The 23,760-nt window shown below is 38.1% G+C and overlaps 1 protein-coding gene and 1 long non-coding RNA gene across 5 annotated transcripts in view; one reads left to right on the forward strand and one right to left on the reverse strand.

Annotated features, from left to right (window-relative positions):
* The window catches only part of stat3 (signal transducer and activator of transcription 3 (acute-phase response factor)), a 30,297-nt gene extending 23,752 nt beyond the window's left edge, over window positions 1–6,545 (reverse strand). For 2 of the 3 annotated variants that reach the window (XM_055194251.2, XM_055194253.2), the window contains exons 1-2: window positions 6,452–6,545; window positions 1,737–1,870 (exon numbers count right to left, since the gene is read on the reverse strand). In XM_055194251.2, coding sequence (XP_055050226.1) covers window positions 1,737–1,870; window positions 6,452–6,490 — 173 coding nt within the window. In that variant the 5' untranslated portion in view covers window positions 6,491–6,545. The remainder of the gene's footprint in view (window positions 1–1,736; window positions 1,871–6,451) is intronic. The other variant, XM_055194252.2, reaches the window with a different exon arrangement.
* A 6,778-nt stretch (window positions 6,546–13,323) lies between these two features.
* LOC129445114 (uncharacterized) lies at window positions 13,324–21,450 on the forward strand. Of its 2 annotated transcripts, none has more exons than XR_012359263.1 (3): window positions 13,324–13,865; window positions 14,532–14,655; window positions 19,837–21,450. It is a non-coding gene; the product is annotated as an uncharacterized lncRNA (long non-coding RNA). The 2 variants fall into 2 exon arrangements; XR_012359264.1 differs by having other exon boundaries at window positions 13,324–13,562; window positions 13,664–14,655.
* Window positions 21,451–23,760: the final 2,310 nt, after the last annotated feature.

Genomic DNA, 23,760 nt, shown 5'->3' on the forward strand with positions numbered 1-23,760 from the left:
AGGGGCGCTATTACTGTGCATTCACACCAGACGTGGTAGAGGCTGCAAAAACGTGCTATTCGCACCTAGTTGGATGCTTGAAAATTTAAGTTTACTCTCTTCTTTCGCGCGTGAAATTCTAGCCATTCGAAACATTCAAGCGGAAATTTGCGTCATGGGAGGGGCTTCTGCGACTTCGCTAGCTTTCTGTAATCACGTCACTACTAGAGCAAGCTCCTGATTCATTAACACGTTAACAAGTTCAGATTTTTCAACTCGTGCGTTTCCCGTGGCAACGCTCAATTTGCGCGTACCACGCAATCGCGCTTGCCGCCTCTACCACGTCTGGTGTGAACGCACAATTTTTGTAATTCGCCTTGCTACCTACCTCACAAAACAGGCGAAATCTGAACGACCTAATTTTTCACATGCTTGCAGAGAATAGCTCACCCAAACAAAGTTACTGGGTTGATATTTTTCACATTTTCTAGCTTGATAGAAGCACTGTGGACCCAATTATAACACTTAAACAAAGTCTGATTTTCACGCTATGACCCCTTTAAAAATTATTGGTTTTTGAAAGTTAATTAAAAAAAGATAATGCTAGTAAATCTGTTATTGTTTCTCTCCATCTGTTGTCTAGGCAAGTATGTAGAAGTTAATGTCAGCAAGCCAGACTAAAAATATTAGATTTTCATCTTGGTCTAAAAACTATATTTTATGCATAACTGGAGATATAATTTTTATGTACTCCTCCGGGGCAGGAGTGGGGAACCCTGGGTCCTGTTCCCAACTCCTGCCCCGGAGGATGTCCTCCTTTAACAATTGACAGTGTGATCTCCCCCATTCATAGCAATAGCAGTGACGCATCTTGTTATAATTATATACTGTGTCTTTGGCATCATGCAAGTAAAGTTGGCTAAAAAAGGTTGCAAGAACTCTGCGCATGTGCACTATCTGAAAGTTCTTGCAAACATGGCAGCGCAGTGACGCAACTTCCTAAAAAAAGACTTTGATGATGCGCCATCTATAGGTATTTCCCCTAAAAGCCTCACGGGTCTGATTTTTCTGCAATGGAATGAAAGCTTGTTGATTATAAAAACTATAACTTTTTTTATTATTGTTACTTAAGTTAGTTTTTAAGTATTGTTAGTATAATTTAGCTTTAGTTTTTCAATTTTTTTTTCAATTTGTATTTTTAGTTCACAAAATGTTTTTCTATCAGTCGTTTTAATTTTAGTTTCAGTTTTAGCATATGAAAATAACCCTGCCTTCACTGCCTACTTGAAATAACATCACTTTCTCTAGTGTGACATTTCAGATCCACATGCAGAAGGCTTATTAGCCAGTCATACTGACACAGTGAAAAAAATACAGAGACCTTCGGCACAGTGGGTTATTCTTCACAAGAGACTTTCCAGGAGCACTTTTACGGGCAGAGGCGTGACATCACAAGTACAAAGTTAATACTAAGAATAAGGAAGTGCGGTTCCAGATATTTAGGAGTGGGTATTCTTTTTTCAAAGCTGTTAGAACATAACTGTATTAACACCATTTAAAGTAAAAATGTTCTTCACATTTTCTTCGTTTAAAAAACTGTCACCAAAAAAGTTCTGTAAGAACCGTTAGCTGAATTCACGTTACTTCCTTGTGCCTTCAAATCTCTAGGATTTAGACTTGTGAGTGTAAATATTTTTTTTAAAACAGGTTTCAGCAGTGACAATGATGTCAGATCCTGTCTACTGATGACAACTCACCAGTCCTGGCTCTCGATCCAGGGGGCCAAGAACTGGCGCAACTCCATGGGGAAGCTGTCACTGTACAGGTGATACAACTGCTCCAGGTAGCGCGTCTCTAACTGCTGTAACTGATTCCACTGGGCCATGTTGACCTACAAGAGAGAGTCAAAGAAAGAGAGAGAAATTAATTCATTGATAGATTTTTTTACTCGAGGGCCACATCAGTTTTTGAATTTGTGAATTTACTTACCCTAAATTTACCCTAAAACTCTGAGTATAGTCGGTGTATGCAAACATACGTGCTCGGTCAAATGAACAGCCTCACAAAGTATAGTTTGTTTGACTTTTACATGTACACAGATGCTCAACGCATGCGCATTGCGACAAACTGCGATGCATCTCCTAGGCTACATACTATAAAACGTGACGCGAAAAACACTGTTGTCACTACCAGCGCAATCGCTATAATGTAAAAGATAAGCTTTACCCTTAGTGCTAGTCTAGAGCAAACATGTTGCCATCTGTGCTCTGCTATAAGTTCCCAAACTCCCTTTTAGCAATGAAAAACATCCACAGGTTCAGAATCAGGAACACCATACAATTTCTTTTCCAGATTTCCAGTTTGTGGCAGCACATTTGCAACACGCACGTCCGCATATATGCTTAAATACAACTTAAAAGAGGCTCAGCGGAGCACGTCGACTGATGCCACAGGTTTTTGTACAGAAATGTTCATGTGAGACAGAGGTATAGTGATAAATGCAATGTGCAAACATCTATTTGTGGAGGTCAATTTTAAATTTATGGCGGACTGAGAAAGAAATAAATGTATGGGAATGTACAACAACGCTCTCACTAGTATGATGTCACAGCAGTAGACAGCGCAAATATAACAACACGCCTATAATCCCTCCCACTCCGAAGTGTTACTAGACTTGATGGAAAAGCTAACCAAGCCAAAGTGAGGTGAGCTGACCCAACCTGACCCAAACTAGTGATACACTGATATATCAACCGGCCGATATATCGGGCCGATTTTTGCAAGTTTTATGTGTATCGGCATCGGACGATAGTGGCTGCTGTGTTCGCCGATTTTTTCCGGCATTATTTACAGACAGAGGCGCTGGAAGCCGCAAGCGATTGCAGGTCATGTGACTAAAACAAGCAACTTTTCCATTACAAGATCGAAAGCTCGGCCTAACAGCTGATCATAGCTGGACAAAGTGGGTTTTTATTTTATATATTTGTAGTAGTGCTAGAAATCAATATCCTTTGCTGATAGTTCCTCATCATTGTGGAGAGTGCAGTTCGTGGTTCCATAGCACCCTCACCTGTTTTTACTATTTGTTAAACATAGTTTTTTAAGTTTATTAAATGTTACTTTTTAAATTGAGACTTTTGGCATCATCGTCGTGTCATTTATATGATATAAATTGAGTGAGCAAAAGCAGTGTCGGCTCCAAATATCGGCAGCCTGTATTGGTCATTGGCTAAGACTGATGAAACAAAAATCGGCACAAAAAAAATCCATATTAGGTCGATCCCTTACCCAAACCAAACTGTGGGGTACTATGCAATGGAAAAGCGCCATAAGAATCCAAATAGCAGATAAAAGCAACACAAAATGATGTATGTAAATCCTGACAATATATTAAGGTCTTATGAAGCAAAACAATCAGTCTGCGCAAGAAACTTTATTTACAACCATAGCCTCATGCAAACGCTTCTTTTTAAAGTGCACCAATTTTATTGTTAATAAAACAACGTTAATTTGTGTATTTGGTATAATACAATGTGTTCGCATGGTTTATGGTTAAAAAAACACATTATTTTCCACATACCGTATGTTTTTGTAGCTCCAGATATACTGCTTTCCTTAAACGCATTGATTTTGTACAAAACTCATCGATTTGAAAAGCGCTGTGTCTTCAATTGGCCAACTAATCTGTACATTGTGATTGGCCTAAATATTAGGGATGCACCGAATATTCGGCCACCGAAAATTTTCGGCCGAAAATGGCCAAAAACAGCATTTTCGGTTTTCGGCCGAAATACTTTTATCACCGAAACAATACGGCCTAAATGTTGTGATGACGCAAATAGAAACTGCGACCTGCACGTGCTTGTCCGAAGCAAAATGTCTGCGGTGTGGATGTATTTAACTCTGTACGCACAGAGGCACATGCGGATAAATGTGTCCGGTTCAGACGTGATCATCACAGTAAGTACGCCCTTCAAAGATCAGAACTCTTGATGTGCAAACTTTAGAGAGAGTCGCGCTGTGTCTCATACTGTAGTCCAATAACATACATTTGGCGAATAAAGCAATGAAAACAACGTAATGTTTTTATGTGGGGCGACTGTTGCGCTGTTTGAGATTCGCCCTCGGCCTATGTGTGTGCAGTGCGGCGTGTTTAAGTGCCATCAACAGTGCGCGCGCGTTTAAGTGCCCTCAATGGTGCACACACGAGAAAGACGCGTTTAAAAAACAAGCGAACATAAAATCTTTCTGTTATTGACAGGGCACATATAAAGAAATTTAACTCCACAGTATTCTTTTTCTAATAAAAACATTTGTTTATGTTTTAAGTACATGTATAGATTACACTCAGAACCCAGTCTGAGCTTATTTGGTCTTAAAGAGACAGTAACCTCAATTAAAATACTTAAGTCTGTCATAAATGTTAATCAAACAACCCAAGACAAAGAGAAAATAATTTCTGTAGCTCTAAAAATAATAATATATTTAATTTATACAATAAAGACAGTGTTATAATTCATTTAATTTGATCCGAACCGTGAGTTTTGTGATCCGTCACACACCCCTAGTAAAGTTAGTACACAGTATAGCCATAAATGCAATGCTACTAATAATTGGCCAAATAATTTATTTCTGTGTTTCGGTTTTTCGGCCTTGGTTTCCTCTTTTTCGGTTTCGGACAAGAATTTTCATTTCGGTGCATCCCTACTAAATATATCTGACATCAGATGGAAATGTGACGCTCCTTACCATGTTTGAAAGATTCAGTCACAATGAAATGCTGACAGGAGTTAACTTACAGGTTGTGAGTCCAAGCGGGAGGATTTATAATAATGTTGGTAAACTGTTGCCTACAATCCATGTGTTTGTTAAGAGATTTATGTTGGAGACAATAACTCACATCATCGTTTACTTTGGGGTTTGTACCTTTTGCATATCGTTAACATGTACTAATAATACACACTTACACACAAAAGGAAATGTAAAATTGTGAATCGGATCGTATTTGCTCCTTAATACAACAGGACGCTTGCCTTTCAGATGCTTTCAGACCGTCTGCTAAGGCTATGGATTACTGGTAAAAATGTTGCATATTGTCTCTTGCACAGAGCAATCTTTTTGCTTTATAAGACCTAAAGGAGCTGTGTGAGGATTCATTTTGCATTGCACGTATCAGCGGTAGACTTGCATTGTATAAAAAAATACCAAGGACCTTAACTGTTTTACTAATAAAACCATTTACTTTTTCTTTGATGACCTGAGGTTGAGAAGCAGCACATTTTTAGCTTTCTGGGAACTATAAATGTAACATCTTATGACAAAAGAAAAACAAACATTACAGGCATTGTCAGCTTTTCAACTTTCTTTTCCTTATAGAAGTACTTCCCCATCACGGAAGAGCAATAACATTAATATACTTCCTTGTATACACAGGCAAATAAGTTTAGCTGCAGAACGACAAAGAAACAAATGAAGAGCTCAGATGCAAAAACCTCTAAGTGTGTCTGACTCGTTTTCTTGTAAATGAGCATTTTATATTCTACAAACCGGTATTTCTGAATAGCCTGTGGCGGGATTAAGAAGATTTGAAGTCAAAATATTTGAACATATAATACGTTTCAAGAGCATTTGGTTAATATCCTTATCATATTTTTGACAGATGTGGTGTTTAGGGGCTTTTGCATCTGAGCTTCTCAATTCCAGACTCACAACCTAGAAAACGACTTAAAGAATATACATAACATAATACTTTCCCCAGGCAACCACATTAAGATTGTGTGTAGGTAGATAGTTGGACAACACTGGCAACACCATCCTTTTAATAACAGACAAACATTAGAGACATCAATGAAGCGGCAGACGCTTTTCCAAGGCCACAGAAATCAGTGACAGTTTATATTCAAGCATCGAGAACATCCGTTTATAGAGGAAAACCTAAAAAGCACACTAAGCCGGTCTCTCTTAACATTAAATCAAAAAACACAGAACAAACACAGTCTCACGCAGTTGACCACACACATCCATACACACCAACACAGACGATTTGTGCTGCCAAACTTAATAATACCAGAAACAAAGCACTTTTCCTTATTCATCTCAAGTTTAATTAAAATTGTTTTATATTTAAATAAAAATAAGCTTACTTTTTAAAAGAGAAAAAGAAAATGAAAGCAGAAAAGGTAAACATGGCCAAGCAAGACGAGTGAAACAACTGTCACACTTTTTCGTTGTTTCGCTTCCTTTCTGCCAAATCTCTTCCATACACTAAGTTGTCCATCAGACAAACAAGAACTGTAACTTTTTGCCTTATTAGGTTCAATGTTCATTACACTTTTCTTTTAATTTATTCCATAGTAAGAAAAGAACACAAGTCACTAAAAAAACACAGATTTTCCAAAAACTGTTCTTGTCAAAGTAGACATGAATTTCCAAAACAAAGTAAGTAAAAGAAAGAAAGTAAAAACAAACTTACATTGTTATCCACAAAACGAACTGCAACTTTGCTCGCCATGTCTGCCTGCTATCTGAACAATGGGGAAGTGAAGCACTTAATTCATGAACAGGTAAATCTAAATGAGCAAGATATGACGTAAAGGGGTTGGACCCATAGATGTCAAAACGTAGCTGTAAGATAATGCTGCTCTAGATATACCAAACAAAACAAATCACTGTCCAGCTTGGAAAGGGCAGATTTTTGCGATTTTCTGTCATGCACAGTATACATTTTTTCCCCCTATGTATTAAACATTGATTGCATTACACATTGCAAGTAGCAATAAGCTATACGGAACAGTGTTTTATATACACGCCTATACAACTGTAAGCTTAAGCTGAATATTTTTGCGGCATTTAAAAGCCGCTCTTCTAAACTCTGCAGTGTATGTGTGATCATTGGTCCTCTTTTTACCAACATGAAAAATAGGTTAAAAGTTTTATTCATATTGTGAATAGATGTAATACAGAAAGCAAGAAAAGCACGCTCCCTTTAACACTATAGCTGTCAATAAGATGCAGCGCGACTGGCAGTGCTTAAAGGGGCAAGTCGCGCAGACAGAGCGTGAAAACAATCACGGCACGGTTTGGAAGCATCTGCCTATCACTGTGTGCCAGATTGAGTCGAAATAATCTTCGGTATTGGACCTGCAGCCCCAGTGGCATGTTTACCATTTTGGGGGCCCTAAGCAAAGTCCAAGAACCGGGGCCCCTCATGCCCCAGCATTGCCCAAGGTTTTTCATTTGAATTGCACAACAATAATATTCAGTATATAGAATTTTTTTCAAAATGCTATAAATCTATTCAATCAATGTATAAATGTGCATTCATCTTTGCCATTATATATTCATTTAGTTGAACAGTGTTATACACTGATAAAAAATAAACATTAATGGCATTAATCAAAACACTTACTTTGTGATATTAAGATCACTGTCATTGCTGCGGTTATACTTGACGCCGTCGCATTTTTCAAAGCGTTCCGCTGTAAAATGTTTTGGTCCTGCTCGATTTTCGTTGACTGAGTAAAATAATGGAAAGTTTTTCATAAGATCCTCTGGGGTCAATGTGTTAGCATCACATAAACTTCACAGATGCTGTCGGGAGAACAAGCACCCGTCTCCCGAGTCCCTTATTGGATGTTGATGACTTACAATCTGTCCCGTCACAGAAAACAACCACAGATTTATCAATGCCATTAAAGTATTATTTAGCTTTTGTTTGTTTGTTGATCAAGAAGTACAAAGACGACGTAGATTTCGTGTACTCAACGCGCCACCATTGTTTGTTTACATTGCGTGGAATGGTGCGCTGTAATATCTGGAGCGGATTTATTGTGTTCTGCAGAAAAGGAGGAGTGGCGTATATCGCGTTTTAGGAAAAAAGGGAGAAAAGATGACAGAATAACACTGCGGATATTGGATTTTGCGTAAAATTAAGAATTTACTTTTAAATACTGACCTGATATAATACTGATTTTGGCAGTAACTCATCTTTTTCCAAAAATGGCGTTTATCGCGTTTTGGAACCAAACTCCTCATATATATATCGCCGATAACTTTGTCCCGGTCCGCAAACTACGTCTCACAACCAAACGCACGCGAGAAGTGACGCGAAGGAAACAATGCGAGGTCACGCGTGCAAGACCGGAGTTCTCACGTGAGACTGGGATTATTATTAAAAATGGTAACTCGTAAAAAGTTCACTATACAAATTGCATGTGCGCTCATTTGCAGCAGAAAGAAGAAGAAATAAAGATTATGAAGGAGAAAATGTTTTGAGAGACTCCTCCCCAAGCCCGCGGGGCCTCACGCAATTGCGTGGTGGGTAAACAAGCCACTGTGCAGCCCACCCATGCTTACCGCACGTCCGACCCGCACCGCACCCGACACCAACCCGTTACATAAAATATTAGCGCGTTACCGGTCGCAAGACTCTGGATCTTGATACTAAAGGTTATTGTGTGTTGTTGAAATATTCCATTATCATAATCTTTACATTGTGTCAATTTTGCATTTTCCTACATTGAAAGTAAAGCCATAGGTTAGTCATATAAATGATTTAATTAAACAAAAAGCTATTTAGTGGAATAGTGTTAAAATTGCCTGTCATGTTAGATATCAGAAAAAAATTATTACTATCATTTTTTTGTTTATGACTCCTTAGTCCAATTAGTTTGTGATATCAAGAATGCGTTACAAATGTTAATATATTGGATGTAGTAAAAATTAGAGCCCGACCGATATATCGGCAGGCCGATATTGACGGCCGATATTAGACATTTTCCAAACTATCGGTATCGGCATTCATAATGGCCAATAAAATAATATTTTAAAAAACCATGGACGAAACACCCTTCAACCATGTCATGAGTGTTGCCGTTGTATAGTTTGTCCACCAGAGGGCACTCTACAACCTCCCTGTTGGCAACACTCGTGTATAACGCGTCACATTTCCTGCAACCTGCTGATCCAGCCAGAGTTGGGCAGAGAGAACAACAGTTAAGTGAGTTCATGGTGAGTTGGTCACGAGACAATAAAAGAAACAAGTTTTTTTCTTTTTAAAATGCATTATCATATTATTTTAGTTAAAACTCATAAATAACTACAAATACCTATGGGGCTGTTTACACTTGGTATTAAGATGTGTTTTCATCGATCGGATCACAAGTGGACGAGAGAGACACATTACGTTTACACCTGGTATTTAAATCCGTCTCTTTTGTCCACTTTCGACTGTTTCTGTCCTGAATACTGTGAGGGGGTGGTCTGTGAGACAGTCATTCAAACCCGAGCGGGAGTAATTATGAGTTTATATGGACGCAAACTAATATTATGTCGGAGTCCACTGCTTGTTTAGCAAGTAAACATGCTGCACAGTGTTTTGTACATGAGTATGTAAGAGCTATCTCTGAATTTTCACCGCAATTTAAGAAATAGGATCGCGCAACTTTCACACGCTTTCAAAACAAAACTACGGATATCAGCCGCTTTAGTTTTATCAATGAAAGGCTAAAAATAGCGCTGTTCACCGTATGTTCACGCCAGAAGTCAAAAAAGACGTAAAACTTGTGTTTAATACCTCAGATTAGATAAATGGGCGGAGAGAAGGCGGTCGCGTGTGGCTGTTCGAACGCATTCAACCACATGTGCGTGCCGCAACTCCAAAGCGATCCGATCGAAAGTGGTTTCGACTACCTCTGGATGTGGTTGAAAGTGGTCGAAAGTGGACGAGCTCAAAACGTTTTGAACACCGTTTACACCTGGCATTAACGTCGTCCACTTGTGATCCGATCAACGAAAGCACATGTTGGTGCCAAGTGTAAACAGCCTCTAATGTTAGGGAAATCTGTTAATGTTTTGATGCGCGTTTCTGACAAAAAAAAAAAAAATTATATATATATTATATAAAATATTTTTGGTGTCCAGAGCAGGACTGCCTAAAACACACAAAGGATATGGGTGTTGCATAAAAAACCCTAATCTTCTGTCTCTCTCCAAACAGCTTGTGTCTTTAATGATCTGTGAAACTTGCCTATGAGAAATTCTATGTTGCTTTTTGTAAGTCTTTTTGTATAACTACTAAATGCCTTAATGTAATGTAATACAGACACAACAGGAAATGTTTTGAATCTGTTCTTGTTTTTTTGGGACACTGCATATTAAATGGCTCCCATCATCTTGGATCACATTACCAAGAACTGTAAGTGTGCAGGAGAAAACATTAAAGCATGTAATCTATTCTCCCTGAGGAGGACTTGGGTATCTCCCACCACCTGGCACCCATTCTCAAATTGCAACTCTGTCATTTTCCCAAGAACAATAAAAAACTCCACAGGAACAAGAGTGATGACCCCAAATCAATGTATGGCCCTTATCTCCTAGAACATACAGCAGCCAGCTGATTTCAGATCAGTGTTTCTAAACTTTCAGGTTGAAAACCAAAAGTCTGCTGAGCACTTACGTGACAGGCTCAACGAGGTTCAAAACGATACCCCGACACACAATCTTGGTTAGCCTTCTTCCTTCCTTGAAGTGTTGTGTAACCAGAATTACTTTTGACTTTAAATGGTGTCGGCTGGCTCAAAGTGCAGTGAGAAAATGCAGTAGAAAATGAGTCATAGTCTGCTAAAGAACAGCAATGGTTTGGCAACAAGATCTGCCAGACGGTGCAAGGTGAGGACAGCTGAAAGAACACAAAAAAGGTCAGCTGGTACTCGGAGGAAGTTTATACTGCATACTAAAGAGGGGTTTACTCAGATAAAGGCCTTTGTTATCAATAAAAAAAATAGAAGGTATACAGAAGATGTTTAACCACTGGCAACATTGACTTGTAGTATCTGCATAAATGCAATAAAAAATTTAAATATCTGTAAATACAACTTTCTGCTCAAACAATCTGTCTGAAGATGACTGAAGATAATTTTTAACTTTACATTAAAATAGTTTACACAAAATGAAACTTAAACGCACTTCAAGTGCAACTCACTTTGGATTTAATGAAAAGTATAACAAAAACGTGTCCTGAACTGACTGTGACCTTAGCCTGTAAAATTTACGCAAAAGTTAAGGAAGGACAGGCTGCATTTTGCTTTGTGGTTCTCTCTTTCTTTCTTGTTTTGCCCTGTCTCTCACCTCCTACGGCACACTCCTTCATTAAAGGGCTATTTGTGAAGGGGTGCATAGTCTAACCTAGTTTAGATCACATGGTTTTTCCATTGTTTTTTGTCATTGAGAAAAAATCCCTTTTGTCTACATTTATTGTAATGCTGCACAGGATCAGCTGGATTTGAAAGCGTTTGACCAGATTTGTTTAAGACATTGCCCTGATTTTTGCGTATCCAAAAGGACAACACTGGCTTTACTTATTACATGATGCTGGACGTCGACGGTCACGGATGTTACTGACAAAGAAGATGGCTTATCACGACTTAACAAAAGGTTAGCAGTAGTGTTTCCCACACACACACACACGTTCTCTTGGTGTGAGTCTGTATGCGAGCTTTCTCCCACCCTATTATGCGATATGCCAGTGCACGTGTTTTGTAGTTGTTACTCTGTGTAACAGTAACAGTGTATTCTCTTTTATTCTGAATTTGCACAGAATTGTTTGCTCTATATGCGATATATCTAATAAAACTATCACTAACATGTAAAATAAATAAATAAATCGCTCATAACACAACCACACATTGATGAGAAGAGCAACATATGGTGATTTTGTCAGGTGATGTTGCGTTTATAAATCTGGATTTTAACAGCAGTTAAAAGAACAACTGGTTGGATTAAACACCAGGTTGTGTTTGGTCACTGTTTAACTCTAAAAACAAACGGTGCTATATAGCACCAAAAGTGGTTCTTTGCTCGTAATCATAGAAGAACCGTTTTTAGTGCCATATAGCACCGGTGAAGCACCTGTGTAGAACCAAATAGGGGCCATATAGCACCACATATGGTTCTACATAGCACTATATGGTTCTACACAGGTGCTTCACCGGTGCTATATGGCACTAAAAACGGTTCTTCTATGATTACGAGCAAAGAACCACTTTTGGTGCTATATAGCACCGTTTGTTTTTAGAGTGTAGATGGTTTTATTGGACCCACGTGTGGTGACATGATAAGCGTCTGGTCCGAACTTTACTTCCGGCTTTAGCATTGAAAAAAAATTTGCGGACCAGACAGGTTGGGGGGTTGTTGGTTGCTGTTGTGAAAATTTCTGAAAATTCTCCTTTACGAAATGTATAAAGTTTTAAATGGAGGTAAAGATCAAAGAACCACGTGTTAGGAAAATTAATAACAACTTTATTTTAATAGACGAACTCTTGAACAAATACCTCATTGAAAATAACAAATGTTTTGGTTTCCTTGGTAATCTTCATGTTGTTTATTTTGCTCGTTATATAAATAAACTATGTTTAAAGTACTTTGTTGTTATTTATTCTTAGCGGAGTTTACCGGAAGTTACGTTTTGACCACGAAAGCAGCTTGTTTATGTTGTCACTGCTGATAATATGTAAAAATAGCATTCAGTTGTGTTAAAATGCAATTCATAAAACGGCCTGTTCTGGTTCTTCATTCTGATTGGTTGAAACGTGTTCTAAGCTGTGGTAAAATACCCCGGTAAACCCACGGTTCAGACCGCATTACATAAGTATCACTGCGCCACTTTTGCTGCGTACTGATTTATGAAAATAAACACCAAAAAATTTTAATATCTGTGAATACAACTTTCTGCTCAAACAATATGTCTGAAGATGACTGAAGGTAATTTTTCTACTTTAAATTATAATAGTTATAAACAAAATGAAACTTAAACGCATTTCAAGTGCAACTCACTTTGAATTCAATGAAAAGTATGGCTTTAGATAAAACAAAGACGCTTCGCGTCATGCCTAACAATACCCCTTAGTGTTATAAAATGCACTGGTAACCCACTGCTTCTTGGGGCATACTGCTTTAATAATGTGAAAGATCAAAAAGTAGAAGTGAAACATATTTTAGATGCCAATGCAAGATCAAACGCAAACATGATGGGATGACATCACATATAGACGGTTTCATCGGACGCACGTGATACACGTCTGGATCCGAACTTTATTTCCGGTTTCCTTTTTTTAATGGTCTGACTAGTTGCTAAACTGATCTCTTGAACAAATTCCTCGTTGAAAATAACAAATGTTTTTGTTTTCTAGGTAATCTATTTGTTGTTTTTTGCTTGTTATATAAATAAACTACATTTAAACACTGCATCCTAAAATATATATTAGTGCCAGTGTTTTGTCTTAAGATGCACACCAGTAATGCTTTTATCAAAGTCACATTTTTAAAGCTACATAAATGTCATCGTTTAACTACACTGTAAAAAATTTCCGGGATTTCACAAGATGTAATTGTGATATTTCACAGTAAATTACATTATTAGCATGTCACAGGCTTTAACTGTGACATTTCACAATATAGTACAGTATTCAGACTTTTATTGTGAAAATAATGCCATCGGCGAAATCACAGGGAACGGCTGTAAGTTCCGACGCGCGCTATCTGTTTGGGGTCTCTCATCTCTGCGGTCTCATCCAACGGATTCTGTGGTAAGTGTTAAAATGTCAAATTTTGTCAAATAAATGACTGATTTATTTTCAAAATATATGTCATAGTGCATGTAGTATTATCCAAATGTCGTTATTTGTAGGTTTCGCGTGGGTTGAACCGCTAAATTTGAAAATAAAGCAATGAACAGATGTTGGTAGTGTTACTGTGAGACCTTTTAGGAGCTTTATTAAAAATAAAACATTATTTGTTAACTTGAGCTTTTCTTAGTGCTAACAGCTTTCTCTCTTTTTCTTCCTTCACAGCATCTTTCTGAGGTAACCACTGGGGAATAAAGTTATGAGGTAAACTGTGGCTTATACGAACATTATGGCCGTTATTATCAGATAGAAAAATGAACTTAATTAATATGCCCGGTTTCAGTAAAACCAGATGATGGTGTCGTGGATTAGGGTAGACATAAATTCATTTCAAAATATAACTTATAGAGATGTGTGAGAGAGATACGGAGCAGCGGTTATCTGCCGCGTCACCTGAAAAATAAAGTGCGTATGTCAATGTTTTAAGACATTTTAAGGAGTGATTCACATATATTGCGTCTTTTGCGCGCTCAAGTCCGTTATTTCAAATATAGGCGAAGCGACGCGCTCGTTTTTTCAGGCGCGCCCGCACCGCATTGATTTAAAAACATTTCAACTTTTCAGAGTCATCTGTGTTTTTGCAAGTAACTTGCACGAACGTAAATGTGATTTCCAGCTGGTAATTCATAAGTTTTAATCATTATCTTGTGATGGTGTTTGTATTTATGGGCAGAACTGACTACAGGGTGGTGAGCTTTCTAACTACACACACAGTTCATTTTAAGGTTGACACCCTAGTTGTCCTGCCCTATAGTTTCACATTTTAACTAATCTGTATATATTGTTCAGTAGTGCTTAGTAACTTTCATGTGTGTGAACCTGCATTTATGTATACAACATGAAAAGTGAAGCCTTCTTCATTGTTTCCAGGTATTTTTTCCACACTTCACAAGGATGGGGACATCACTCAGAAGAGTAAAGTTTCGAGAAGCCCTGGATACCAACTACCATAACATTCTGAAGTTTGTCCAAGGAGTCAACTATCATCAACGGGGTAAAGATGTTTTGTCTAGGCTGCATTCATTCTTCTCTTTCTGATGGTAAACTTCAACGAGCCCAATGATACCATTGTGCTTAATGATAAAGGAACATGCACACATTTTGGGAATTTAGCTTATTCACCGTATCCCCCAGAGTTAGAGAAGTCCATACATACCTTTCTCTTCTCCGTGGGTGCTGTAACTCTGTCTGACGCAGCCCCCGCTAGCTTAGCTTAGCACAAAGACTGGAAGTGAATGGTCCCAGCTAGCAAACCGCTCCCTATAATTGACAAAATAACGCGAACAATTTCCTATTTATTTGTATAATCACACCATGTACAAATAACAAGGTCATATGAGACACAGCTATCTTTTAACAGTATACATACTGGGAACTATATTCTCGGAAGGCGAAGCACTGCTACTTGGACGGAGTGATTTGCACGACTCTGACCAAACTCTCTGCTCCTCACCAGGGGGCTTCTCGGGTGCTGCGAGCAAATCACTCCGCCCAAGTAGCAGTGCTTCATCTTCTGAGAATATAGTCCCCAGTTTGTATACTGTTAAAAGGTGGCTGTGTCTCATATGACCTTGTTATTTGTACACGGTGTGACTATACAAATCACAACATATAAATAGGAAAATGTTCGTTAGTTTGTCACTTATTGGGAGCAGTTTGCTAGCTGGAGCCATTCACTTCCAGTCTTTGTGCTAAGCTAAGCGAGGGCTGCGTCAGACATAGTTACAGCACGCACGGAGATGGGAAAGATATGTATGGACTTATCTAACTCTGGCCCAGGTGAAAAAGTAGTACACTTTCATAATATACTTAAAGTGCTCTATTTTCGCACACTAATTTTGTACCTACTAAAAGCTCATCTCTAGCACTTTTTAAGATGTTCTTAAGATTATCTAAGTGTACTTCACTGTGCTATTTTGAGAGACCACGAATTTAAACTGCACTTTAAATGCACTTTTAACATACTATCTCTGTATTAAATATTTCTTTATTTAACACCTGTATTAAACTTGAACCCAACTTTCATACAAAGATCTGTTCAAGTTTACTACAAGTGGTACCTAAATAAATTTTTAAAATACATTTTTATCACATTTTAGTTCATATTTATGGTGTCTCAAAATAGCACAGTGAAGTACACTTAGATGATCTTAAGATTATCTTAAGTACTAAAGAAGATTTTTTAGTATATTAAGTACAAAATTAGTGCACGAAAATAGAGCACTTTAAGTACACTATGGAAGTGTACTTCTTTTTCACTTGGGGGATACAGTGAATAAGCTAAATTCCCAAAATGTGGGCGTGTTCCTTTAATGTAAATATATATTTTACCCTTAAATTAGCATTAAGTCTATTATTTTGGGATAAATGCACTGTACTTGTATATTGCCTTTCTAGTCTTCTGGGTCCGGTTGCACCAGCTAGACATAAAATAAAAGAGTGTAATAGTCGTGCGTAAAGGGTTCATTATAGTTGTGCGTAGGTCCTACAGCTTAGCCGCAATGGTGTAGGTTACGTGTCGGTTTTCATATGCACTTCTCTGCGTAGTCGCCCGCGTCAACATGCAAATACACATGCAGACCGCTGGTAGTCAGTATCCACGGGTGTAACCACAGTAGCAGCTCAACCGCCAAAGAAGCAGCAGCCTGCCCAGCCAACCCACAACTGAAGAAGAACAGCAACCTGTGTATGTCCTGAGAAGACCAGCAATGATGGAAGTAAATAAACAGCGACTCATGTTGCATCTTGAGCTAAATCACCTCTCAACCTGGCCCATCTTTGTTCTCACTGGCGCAAACGGAAATACCTATGACACAGTTTTTTTACTAGACAGGAAAGGCTCTAGTTGACCAGTAACAGCCTTGCGGCCCGTGTAGAACTGACGCGCTGTTAATAATTTGGCAAGGGCACGTCAGGCTACACAAAGCTATGCTCAGGCTACGGATAACCTACAGCATAGCTATAACATGGGCTTAAACGTATAGTTCATCTTAAAATAAATTTTTTGTTTGTAAGCATACCCCCAGGCCATCCAATATGTAGGTGACTTAGTTTTTTCAGTAGAACACAAATATAGATTTTTAACTCCAATCGTTTCAGTCTGTAAGTTGTATAATGCGAGTGGATGGTAACAAAATCTGAGAGAAAAAAAACATACACAGACAAATCCAAATTAAACTCTGCGGCTCATGCAGACACATTGATGTCCTAAGACACAAAATGATCGGTTTGTGCGAGAAACCGAACACTATTTATATAATTTTTTACCTCTAATACAACACTATACCCAAAGCAATACGTGCGTACACATCGCCGTCTGATTCCTGTAATCTTTAATGGCGGGTTGCGAAAGAACTTCATAGGTGCATACCGCCACCTACTGTAGCGGGAGCCCTGTATAGTGTATATGGGCCCTCATGCCCTGCACCCAATACAGTAGGTGGCGGTATGCACCTATGAAGTTGTTTCGCATCCCACCATTAAACATTACAAGAATCAGACGGTGATATGTATGTGCGTATTGCTTTGGGTATAGTGTTGTCTTAGAGGTAAAAACTTAGGGCTGCATGATATACCGCATGCGATTATGAATGTAATATTGTCAACTTTTCAGTGAACTACGGCTCTGTGTAGTTAATATCGCTCCATCTAAAAGCAGCTAATGGCGATTTACTACTAATCAAGGAACCGGCTTCCCTGAACAGAGGCGCGTGACAATCGCATGCGATTTATCGTGCAGCCCTATAAAAAATGATATAAATACTGTTCGGTTTCTCCCACAAACGTATTGTTTCGTGTCTTAGGACATTGAAGTGTCGTCACGAGCCGCAGGGTTTAATTTGGATCTCTGTGCATTTTTTCTCTCTCAGATTGTTTTACCATCCACTTGCATTATACGACTGACAGATTAAAAAGGTTGTAGTTACAAATCTACATTTGTGTTCTACTGAAGAAACAAAGTCACCTAAATCATAGATGGCCTGGGGGTAAGCTGACAAACATGAACTATCCCTTAAGGGGTCTACACCGTAGCTAGGCCGTAGGTTATCCGTAGCCTGTGCGTAGCTTTGCATAGAAATTTTAATTATAAAATTGCCAAAATTTTAACAGCGCATGACGCGTCAGATCTACAAGGTCCACAAGCGCTGTGATTGGTCCACTAGAATCCTTCCCGTCAGCTAAAAAAAATCCTGCGTCATAGGTATAGACGGTTTCATCGGATGCACAAAATACGCGTCTGGATCCAACCTTTACTTCCGGTTTCGTTTTTTTTAATGGTCTGACTAGTTGCTAAACTGATCTCTTGTTTTTTGTTCTTAGCGGAGTTTACCGGAAGTTACGTGCGGATCGCGCAAGCCGCTTGTTTATGTTGTTGCTGCTGAAACATTCTTTATCCGTTTGCCATGGTGAGAACAAAGATGGGTCAAAAGTTGAGGAGTGATTTAACTCAAACTGCAAAAAAAGTCACTGGCTTTTTATTTCCATCACTGCTAATCTTCTCAAATCATACATAACAAGCTGTTGTTTCTTCTTCATTTGTGGGTTAACTGAGCAAGCAGCTGCTTCTTTGGCACGCAAAAGTACATATGAAAACTGATGCGTAGCCTACGCTCGTCAGATCGCAAAACATTATAACAGGAATGGGTACGTAAAGGAACGATGGTGTTGTAGAAATGTAGTAAAGTAAAAGTACAGATAATTTGTTGCAAAATATAACAAAGTAAAAGTCAAAAGTATGTACTATATATTATACTTAAGTAAAGTACAAATACATGGAAAATTTACTTAAAATACAGTACTTCGTTAACTTAGGCCGGTGACACACTGGATGCGTGGCATAAGCGTCTCAGCTGCGTGGCGTGTCCGTTTTTAATTCGGCTCCCATGTTAACAGGTTAGATCTTGCAGAGTGCCTGCTTGAGATGTGCGTTTCAGGCGCGGCTCGAGCTGCGCAAAATACGAGTGCATGCTAGAAATAGAACCAACGCCTGTTGGAAGCGTTTCCAGGCAAAATAGAATAGGAAAATATGTTTATATTTCATTTTGTACACAAATACATAATAATTAATGACATTTTGATGTTTGAAAGTCTTTAGGTTGACATAAATTCAGATATAAATGTAATTTAAATTTATGTTATTCAATGGGACTTGAGACCAACAAAAAAAAATTAATTACACTTCAATTATCTTTTTTCCGAAGCTGGTTTCTGTCATTTACTGTAGTTTTTATCACACTGATGTAAATTCAAATGTTTGTTTTTGAAATAGGTTTGTGTTTAGTTAGTTATTTAATGGTATAAAAACGGTGGTGTCACGTCATGATTGACAGCTGTGATATCGTGTGATATGCGCATTCTACAGTGTGATATGCGCATTCGAGGGCGGGGTTTTGACTTTGCGCCTTCCATTCCTGCTCACTATGCGCATGACTGGTCCCGAAATCGCTATTGCGCAGACCCCGCAGATGTCAGCGCCATATCGAGCAACTGGCGGCTTCACTTTTCCCCAATGGAAGAGAGCGAACAGGCGTCGTCCATCTTTTTTACAGTCTATGGTAAAAACACAGAAAATGTGAAGCAGCTGCCACTCAACTGACACGCAACAGAAACGCCCCGCTCACACCACGCAGCCAGTGTGTCAGCGGCCTTACATTTTACCACTGCCTAACAGGATGTTAGATACCTAACCTAACTGAACCAGAAGTGGACATGCACAAAGTTGACAAGTCCCGCCCAAAAAACCCGGAAGCATGATAATCCCTTATTATTTGACGTTGTGAAGACCACCCACCGATTGAAAAAGAAATTGGCTATTAACACATATGTTTGTTAAAAAACGTATATCTGATCCTCATTTACATTTTTATATTAAAAGCCTATATTATATATAAGCCTATTTTCATCAATGCGCGTGTGGACAAACATACAAACATTCTATAACCACCGCACCGCAGTAAATTGGTGCATTACCATCGCGGTGGTAAAATACTGTCACCGTTAACAGCTGTAATATACTGTATATATACATACATACATACATACACACTACTGTGCAAAAGTCTTAGACCAGCTTTGTTGGACCACCTTGTCCAAACTGAGCTAACTTTAGTTTGCTCTGTACTGCATCCCACTTGAAAGAAACTAACAGCTTTTCTCTCTGCCTTTTTGTTTATAGGTGCTTCTTGGGCATTAATTCGGAGACAGACAGGCAGAAAGGACAGAAACAACAAGCTGCAAGTCTGTACACTGATTAGAAAACTTATGACTTGAATGGATGTCAGTCTAGTGTGTCACAAATACTAGTTCTTTGTTTAGCTAGAGGCGATTGTACACTTTGTACTCTTACAATGTTCTATATCAGGAGTCTCCAACGTGGTGCCCATGGGCAGCAGGTATATACACAGAGTCTGTGAGGTGCCCACCAAATCACATTCTATTAATAGTCTCAATTGTAATGTTTGTTGATTACATATTTTTTATATTGACTTGGCTTGGTTTACATATGTTAAAATTTTAAACAATACAAAAACATATCAAAAAGTACAATGAAATAAAATCAACAAGTAAAACAAAAAAAGTTTTGAGTACACTATATCAAAAGGTAGCCCTCCAGAATGTTTTATCCATTGTGGTAGCCCTTGCTCACAAAAAGGTTGGAGACCCCTGTTCTATATTGTGTTTGTTAAATAAAGAAACATGAAGAAATTAGTGAATGTCAGTCTACATTGTAAAAATAAAATATTTGTTGCACTTATTTTTTAGGTTTAATTAACTCTAAATTACAATTTATTTCAACTTTCTTGACTAGTGAGGAGTTGCTATTAAGTATAAAAAATAAAGTTGAAATAACTTAAGCTAACTACTTTAATTTTATAATTTATTGCAACTCTTCATTAGTCAAAAAAGTTAAATGAATTATAAATTCAAGTTGATTAAATTAAAAAATATAAGTTCCGTTTTTTACAGTGCAGAGCGGGGTGGGCATTCCTGGTCTTTGAGGGCCATTGTCCTGCAAAGTTGAGCTCCAACCCTAATCAAACACACCTCAATGTCATTTCCAAGTCATACTGAAGCCTTTGATTGAGATTTTCAGGTGTGTTTGATTAGGGTTGAAGCTAAACTTTGCAGGACAGTGGCCTTCAAGGACCAGGAATGCCCACCCCTGCTGTAGAGTGTAAGCAGTGTTCCAATGCACGAAAGGAAATATTATTCTGTGTAGTTATTATTCTGATGTTATTTATACTATCTGAGATAGTCAATTAATAATATGTAATAATAATATGTAATAATATGTTATGTACAAAATAAAAGTATGAAATCGATTGTTTTTGTGTTTATTTGAATTTAACATATTTTTAATTTTAATATATTGATATAGCCAGTAACATTACAGTGAAAACTGTAATTCTACAGCAGATTACTGCTAAATAGCAGTGCATGAACTGTAACTTAATGACTAAATACATTTATTCTATGGGATAATGCTGCTATATCACAGTAATCTAAAATACATTACTTGTAATTTCACAGTTAAATAACGTAGTATTACAGTAACATACTGCTAAATCACAGTAATATGGAGGACTAACTACTGTAAGATCACGGTATACAGCTGTCATTTCACAAGTATTTACTGTAAAAATGACACAGTAACATACTGTGAAAGTACAGTACCTGCATGACAGTAATTTACTGTGAAGTTACATACTGTACCTTCCTGTGAAAGTAATGCAACTGGTTGCCAGTAATTTACTGTGAATTTACAGTCAATCTTTTTACAGTGTAGTGCCTTATCCTGGCGAAGTCTTAGCCTTGTGAAACCAAACCTAATGTGACCAGTGTAGAGGTCAGCCCTAATAGATCACATTAAAAAGTGTTCATCGGCAGTGTGAAAAAAACTCTCTTGCAGCCAGGAATGACTCATATTCTATAAATGTCTGCTAAAAGCAAGATGGTTTCTAGCCCAAGTTCAGGACGTTAAAAAAAGTAATATCAGAAACAGCTGACAGATGTGGTCTGCGTTTCAATGAAAGTAACAGGGTTTCACATCAGAGTGCAGCACTCAGAGCCTGGGAAATGCATCAAGAGCAATGTATGAAAGTATGTTAGGCATATGTCACAACCAAACTCTGATCTTGCATCAAATCAAAGCAATAATGAATGCTTGCACAGCAAGGCACTTAACATTGACATATAACTTTTTTAGATTTTGGAACATTAGCAACTTTAAACAAAAATGATTGTGCGCCTTAAAACAATAAAAAAGACCACCCTGTAAAAAATAAAGAGAGAAATGTTGAGCTAGACAGAGAATTTATTAATGATATAACTTGTTCTACACAGACCTGTCGCAATAATTACTATATCGACTTATATCACAATAAATGACCTTGGTCGTTTTTGGAGAGGCGATATATAACCCTGTGAAGCTGGGATTTACACTGAATAATGCCTATTTGCTTCAAATTGAAATGCATATTTTATCAAATTATTTATGTTTTAAATATTTAGAATATTTTTTCTTACATTGAAATTTCATATTAATATTTCATATTTTTCATCTGAATATTCTTACAAATCTAAGTTGTGTTCTTAGAAAAGGTGTTCTTGCATTATTGTGTTATTTTGTTGGCATATATAATCAGGGACATAAAATGGCCTTAAAAGACAATACTATTAACTATCATCATTATTTCTGGGGCAATTAATTAATTTCAGTCACCGAAAATTTCGGCCGAAAATGGCATTATCGGTTTCGGGCATATCGAAAATGTCAACTGAAAATGAGTGTCAACCGCGCCCCTCCCATCTGTGCGCTAGCGCTTGGGTTTCACTCACGGTGATCAGTCGTCACCCACCCCTCCCCTTCGTGCTCAAGCAGGTTTCACTCACGGTCGAGCTGTTTGCACGGGTCTGCAAAGATTAAGCATGTCTTGATGTGTAAACTTTATTGTGTTATGATTCATTTAATTTGATTTATGTACCTAATGCTTATTTCAGACCTTATTAATGTACAACTTTGACCTTTTTAATAAATGTTTGCAATTTCTTTATTGTTTATTAGATTTTTCCCACCCGCTTTTTGCTGATCGGAAAAATAATCTGATCTGTGCCTCAAAAACTGTAATGTGATCCGAACTGTGAGTTTTTTATCCATCACACACCCCTAGTTAGTACACAGTGATAGCCATAAATGCAATTGTACTAATAATTGGCATAATAATTTCTTTCGGTGTTTCGGCCTTGGTTTGCTTTTTTCGGTTTCGGACAAGAATTTTCATTTCGGTGCATCCCTAATTAATACACATATTTGACCCCTCGCTAAGCCATGCCCTTCTTACGGTACATTTACACGGGGCAAAGCGTTAACGCTTGACGGAAGGCTTTTCTGAAGCGTGGCCAACAGCCAATCACATGCTCTTGGCCAACAGCCAATCACATGCTCTGGTCACATGCTCTGGTCTTCCATAAACGTAATTGGCTGGCTCTGACAGTTCAGCAACGCATGACGTCACCCATTAAAAGTGAATGGGAAGCGTTAACGCTTACGCCCTGTGTGAATGTACCATTAGTTACTGTTGCTACTGTTGCTATTTGCATAAGGCGATCTGATTGGCTGACGCACGCCTTGCCGCTTGAAGTTAAGAAATGTTCAACTTCTTCCGCGAGCAACGGCATTGACGCGGCAGTGACGGAGCCACAATTCAGTTCAGCAACGCATGACGTCACCCATTAAAAGTGAATGGGAAGCATTAACGCTAACGCCCTGTGTGAATGTACCATTAGTTACTGTTGCTACGCCTGTCAAGCTTTCGCACCTGGCAAGTCTATTACAGTATGTATGCACCGGTGTATGACATTTACAAGGAGATAATTAGTCATTTTTGGCAAACAGGTGAAATATCTGAGAGAGCAAGACAAAAGGGACTGCAGTATGCATTTGAGGCGCTAAATAATATGCAAACGATTACAAAAATAATTTAATAAAAAATTTAAGTTCCAGTGCAAGCAGCAGCCGCCTCATACGCTGACCATTCAAATGGGAAACACACAAATTAAAGCTTTATTCACTCACAGCAGAGTAAGTGCAATTTGTGAA

The sequence above is a fragment of the Misgurnus anguillicaudatus genome, chromosome 19, assembly GCF_027580225.2.
Source record: "Misgurnus anguillicaudatus chromosome 19, ASM2758022v2, whole genome shotgun sequence".
Lineage (NCBI taxonomy): Eukaryota > Metazoa > Chordata > Actinopteri > Cypriniformes > Cobitidae > Misgurnus > Misgurnus anguillicaudatus.